Consider the following 5804-nt stretch of genomic DNA (forward strand, 5'->3'; position numbering starts at 1 on the left):
ATGCCATCGTGCTGGCCTAGATCCCATCTACCTCTCCACCCTCCCTTGCTGGTTCAAGAAGGCGGAAACGTCACAGAGCCGTACGTGTGCACATCTCGGAGGTGTCGTTCGTTCGGCGCTGGATCAGATTGGATTGCGAAGGGAGTACGACTTTGAGAACCACGATATTTAGACCGTTACAAAGGTATGTAGACACCTCTCTCTCTCTCTCTCTCTCTCTCTCTCTCTCTCTCTTGTTGCTAGCATCTCCATAGAATAGATCTTGGGTGTTTTGTAGGAATTTTTTTGTTTTCCATGCAACGTTCCCCATCAACAACTAGTCAGTTGGTGTTGCCAAAACCCTTGACATTATGTTTCATGTTGTGAAAGATAAGAGACCACAATCAAACATATGATGTTTGATTTATAAGTTTTTTGGTTCCACTTACTAAGGCTGACAATTTACCCTTGTATGATAAGATTCCTCGCGTGGGTTAGGAAAGCCCGTGGATCCTGGAAACAAGGACCATTAAATAAACCAACTCCTAAAGTAACATGCTACCCATTTTAAAATAGAATGATATACTATAAGTATTAAGTACAGTGACATTTCATTGACCATTGCAACACCTTAGTTGGTATGTTATTTCTATTAAAAGTGGGCTTATGATGCTTGTTAACCTAATGATCAAGGGGAAGAATACTGAAATTGATCTTAGTTGTAACAACCAGAAAGAGAAAAGGTGGATACCTCCGACGTATGTGTCCTAATAAGGGGCACTGAACCAACGACATGGTCTCGGTCCCGCCTCCATAGAACCTAGTATAAAAGGAAAAGTGCCCCCACCGTCGGAAACTCACTATCCACACGATAATGGAGGTTCCACCCCTAACGCCCGATCCTAGTGAGGTGCTAAAGGAGACGATGGTCCCAAGTATTATCATGGGTTACACCAAGCTTGCATCAAGCAGGCATGGGACTTTACTCGGTACAGGTTCTTGCGAACCCCTCTCTGTTAATCATGTTGTAGGTGGTCTAATGTTAGGCTAATGATTCTATTACAGTAATGCTAAAGAATAATGTCTAACAACATGTCATAAACAAAGGACATTCTACTTTAGTATTCCCCCGTCCTATAATATAATAGCGTTTTTAACACTATATTTGGGTTCTCCCGGAAATAAATGAATTGGGGATTAAAGGACCACTCAGATTCAGGGCAGAGTAGTGTACAAAAGGATCATTCATTTATACCCGATCACAGAATGTTTGATTCAGTTACATTCTTAGGGGAGGCAGCCCAGTGGGCGTATACATTACACATCAAGAACTAGAAATCTTTACTATGAAACGGGGGATTGCGCCGGCTGCTGCGCGCTGCGTGATCTACTAGTTTTCACGCGGATGGGAGCACCTTCTTGACGATCTCGTCGCTGAGCGACACGATCTGCGCGTCCAGCGCCTTGATGGCCTCCTCCTTCTGCCCCTCGAGGCTCGCGAGCGCCTCCACGAGCTCTGCCTCCACGCGGCGGCGGCCCTCGTCGAGCTTCGCCTCCAGCTCTGTGGTCGTCTCCTTCTTCATCTTGTTGAGCGCCGCCGCGATCTCCGCGCGAGCCGCCTTGAGAATGGCCTGGGCCTGCTCCTCTAGCTGCCGCACCTCCTCGGAGGCGTCCTTGACGCCGCCGAGCTCCGCGCGGATCTTGGCGTCCCGCTCGTCCATGAACTTGCCCAGCGGCGAGAAGTAGAGCTTGTCCAGCGCCACCATCAGCAGCAGGAACTCGATCGTGATCGCCGGGAGCGTCAGGTTGAAGTCGAACAGCGCAGCCTTCTCCATCTCCACGGCCAGCGCCGGGAGAGGCACGTAGGCGACGGCCGCCGCCGCCGCCGTCGCGGCGAGCCCCGGGAGCTGCTTGAGGAAGGACCGTGGCTGCGGCCTGGGCGGCGGCGCGGGGCTGGAGGAGGCCGCGGGCTTGAGGAGCGCTCGGGGCGGGGAGCAGGAGGTGGTGGCTGCAGCCATCATAGCCGTCGCCATGGGTGGGTGAGCGGGAGGAGGAAGAGGCGCGGTGGTGAGTCGGGTTGTGGCCGTGTGGTGGGGAGAGGGGAGGCGGGCGGCTATCTATCCGAACGGGGTGGCCTGTGGTTTGCCAGCCAACGGAGGCCACACGCTGCCGCTCGCGCTTGCTGCCACTAACGCCTGCCGATATTATAACCTGTTTTGGGGCGTCGGCAAGGGCCCAATGGAGGCCCATGGCCCAGTGCCAGGCTTTTAATGAGTTGGGCCTGTCTGTTTTTTTAGGGGCCTGTCTATGTTTTTTTAGGGGCCCGGGGAAGAAATAACTAACATGCTAAAGTGTTGCTAGTACTCCTATACACGGCTACTTCTCCCTCAAGGTAGGGTTTCTCTTCCTCTCGGAGGCGACTTCTCGCCGCCGTTGAGATCCACGGTTTTCTTCCTTCCCGCCGGGCTGCGGGGGATCCGACCGGGGCTTCCTGCCCTGACGATCTCTATTTGCAGGCGGCTTGGGTTAGGTTCCGTCACGAAGGACCCGTTTGTCTCATCAGATCGGGTTAGGTTTAGCGTTCATGGCTGCGGGAGATGCGAGCGGATCGGCTACGGCCGGGGGCTCTTCTTCTGCATCAAAGATTGAGAAACTAATGGTTGAACTAGGCCTTCAGGAGGATGATATGGACAATGTGGTGGTCGATGAGGGATCTGTCCCGGAAGATGCAGCAAGATGGTTGGCAATTGATCGCGTTCATATTGATAAACCCTATAGCCAGGGCTGGTTTTTCCGCAACATGAGAGCTGCGTGGGATCTAGCTCAAGATGTCAAGTTTAAACCGCTGGAGTCAAATATATACACTTTGCAGTTCCGGTGCCTGGGTAACTGGGAGAGAGTAATGCAAGAGGGGCCATGGAATTTCCGTGGAAACGCTGTTATCATTGCCCCTTACGATGGAGTAAATCAACCGTCCCATGTCAAGCTGGATACACCGGACATGTGGATTCAGATCTATGACGTCCCGGATCTCTTTGCCCGTCTGGTTCCTAGTCTTGCAGCTAAAGTGGGGGAAGTTTTGTTCTGTGAAACAGCGACCCATGATTTTACGGCAATTTCTATCACGTTTGAGTCAGAATTGATGTGCACAAGCCACTGAAGAATGCGGTTTCCCTGATCAGAAACCAACGGCGACTGATCTACAGGGTAAAGTATGAGCGGCTCCCTGATTGGTGTGCGGTCTGTGGCCACCTAGGACATGTTTTCAAGGAACATGGTAATGGAATCCATCCTAATTCAGCTCTAGTTTTTAAAGAGCCACGAGCTACCTGGGCCATGAGGATTGGAAGAGGGCCGCGTGAGAATAGAGGACGACGAGGTGGAAGAAGGGGAGGAAGAGCTGGAGCAAATCGCAATGCTAGGAGGGAGGACACATCAAGTTTTGGCTCAGATGGGGACGAAGACCCAACCCTTGACTCGGCGACCATGGCTCTGGATGATAATAGCAGGGAGAGAACTGAAAGGTATGATTCGGGCAACACCAATATGCCTCCAGAGAAGACACCTATGGACCAGAATCCTCAAAATCTGGCGCTTGTTGTTGTTGGGGGCAATGTGGTCAGTCCGCCTCCATCGAGGAATCCGAAGAGGTCCAGAATGGGAGATGATGGTCAGGAGATCATTACCACTGTAGTAAAGAATTTGGCAGGCTCCTTCGAGGGGCGCCGCCCGCACCAATGAGTGCCCTCTGCTAGAACTGCCGATGTGTGGGCAACGCCGCGACAGTCCAAGAACTTCGCGAATTCGCGAGGAAGTTTGGCCCTGCCCTGTTATGTATTGTCGAAACTCAGATAGAGGGATCGAGGGTAGAAACTTTAGCTGGAACGTTGGGCTATGATAGAGCTTATGCAGTGGATAGTAGAGGTCGAAGTGGAGGAATAGGATTGTTTTGGAATGATGTAATAAAGGTTGAAATTCTGGGTTATTCATGTTATCATCTTGATGTGTCGATTGAAGAAGCAGGTCAGGAGATGTGGCGGATGACATGTGTTTATGGGGAGGCCCAGACCCACCTACGACACCAAACTTGGTAAGTACTGAAGAATATTAGTACTTTGAACTCTCTCCCATGGCTCTGCATGGGGGATTTTAATGAGGTTACGTCCAAACGAACACGTGGGTATTGGAGAAAGAAGCAATGCGCAGATTCAGGCATTTCGCGAAACTATAGATGTTTGCATGTTGATTGATATTGGCTATAAGGGCTGGTTTTGGACTTTTGAAAAGAAGGTGGCCGGGGAGACATACACACGTTGCAGGCTCGACCGGGCGTTGGTGAATGCACAGTGGCTAGCTCGGTTTCCCTCAGCAAATTTGGAGCATCACACAGCTGCAACCTCAGACCATGGGCCGATCCTCCTTGATCTAGGCCAAGATCAAGAAAATAGAACCAAGTTCGCCTTCAAGTATGAGACCATGTGGGAGAAACATGAGGAACTAACGGGAACTATCAGTTCGGAGTGGGCTGCAGCGGGGCCATGCGTTAATGTGCAGCAGCACCATGACAAGTTGGTGAGCGTCTCAATGGGTCTAACCAACTGGAGCAGGAGGTCTTTTGGGAGTGTCAGAAGAGAGATGAAAGAGTTAAAGAAGAGACTAGACGATCTTCGGGGTGATCCGTTGCGTACTGCACCCTCACATGTCGAACTAAAAATAAATGAGAGGCTAGTTGAACTCTATCATAGGGAAGAGATAATGTGGAGGCAGCGGGCTCTTACTGACTGGCTAGCCTCGGGAGATAAGAATACAAAGTTCTTTCACTTGCGGGGTAGTCTAAGGAGAAAAAAGTACATGATCCGGGCTCTAGAAGATGCTTTGGGATCAATGGTGACTGATCCGGCTGAGTTGAAAGCCATGGTAAATGAGTTTTACCAAAATCTTTATTCATCAGAAGGAGTTCAGGACATAAGACCGTGTAATGGAACATGTACCCCGGAAGGTGACGGCTGCTATGAACAGGGATTTGTGTGCACCTTATACCCATGAGGAGGTGAAGATAGCCCTCTTCCAAATGTTCCCTACTAAAGCCCCGGGGCCAGACGGGTTCCCTGCCCAATTTTATCAGAAGCACTGGGATGTATGTGGAGATGAAGTGACAGATATTGTTCTTAGAATTGTGAGGGGGGGGAAGAGAACCCGTCGAGCATTAACGATACGATTCTTGTGCTGATTCCGAAAGTAAACAACCCAATGCTGCTGTCGCAGTTCAGACCTATCAGTCTATGCAACGTGATCTACAAGATAGCTTCGAAGGTAGTGGCTAACATGTTAAAACTTGTTTTACCAGAGATAATATCAGTTGAGCAGTCAGCCTTTGTTCCCGGGAGAATGATCATATGTAACGCCCAGATAATTAGGCTACAGTAAAACTCTCCTAATGATGCCATGTCATCGGTGATTACTGTTGCTAAACTTTCGTTAGTTCAAACCGATTCAAAAATCAATTCAGAAAATGGCAAACAACAAAAGTTTTTAAAAGTTGAAACCAAAAATGTTCGGTGGGTGCCAAATATTGCACTGGTAATTATGGTGAAGTAAACACATTTTTAGAAAATGCCTAAATGATTTAAAATGAAATAAAACAGAATAGAAAATAAGTAAAAGAAAGAAAATACAAAAAGAAAAGAAAAACTAAAACTAAAACTAGAAAAAAGGAGAAAGCCCCCTGCCCCTCGGGGCTTCGGCCCGGCAGGCCACAAGCCCAACTGGGCCAAGGCCCACCCCCGCCTATAACCTCCCCCCACTACACCAGACCCCCCCACCGA

At 49.7% G+C, this 5804-nt stretch overlaps 1 protein-coding gene across 1 annotated transcript; it reads right to left on the minus strand.

Annotated features, from left to right (window-relative positions):
* Nucleotides 1–1205: 1205 nt before the first annotated feature.
* On the minus strand, nt 1206–2109 carry LOC119285301 (ATP synthase subunit b', chloroplastic-like). Its single transcript, XM_037564536.1, has one exon. It carries the CDS (start codon nt 2010–2012, stop codon nt 1377–1379), a length of 636 nt encoding a protein of 211 aa, XP_037420433.1. The 5' UTR covers nt 2013–2109; the 3' UTR covers nt 1206–1376.
* Between the last annotated feature and the right edge of the window lie 3695 nt (nt 2110–5804).

The sequence above is a fragment of the Triticum dicoccoides genome, chromosome 4A (assembly GCF_002162155.2).
Source record: "Triticum dicoccoides isolate Atlit2015 ecotype Zavitan chromosome 4A, WEW_v2.0, whole genome shotgun sequence".
NCBI classification, from domain to species: domain Eukaryota; kingdom Viridiplantae; phylum Streptophyta; class Magnoliopsida; order Poales; family Poaceae; genus Triticum; species Triticum dicoccoides.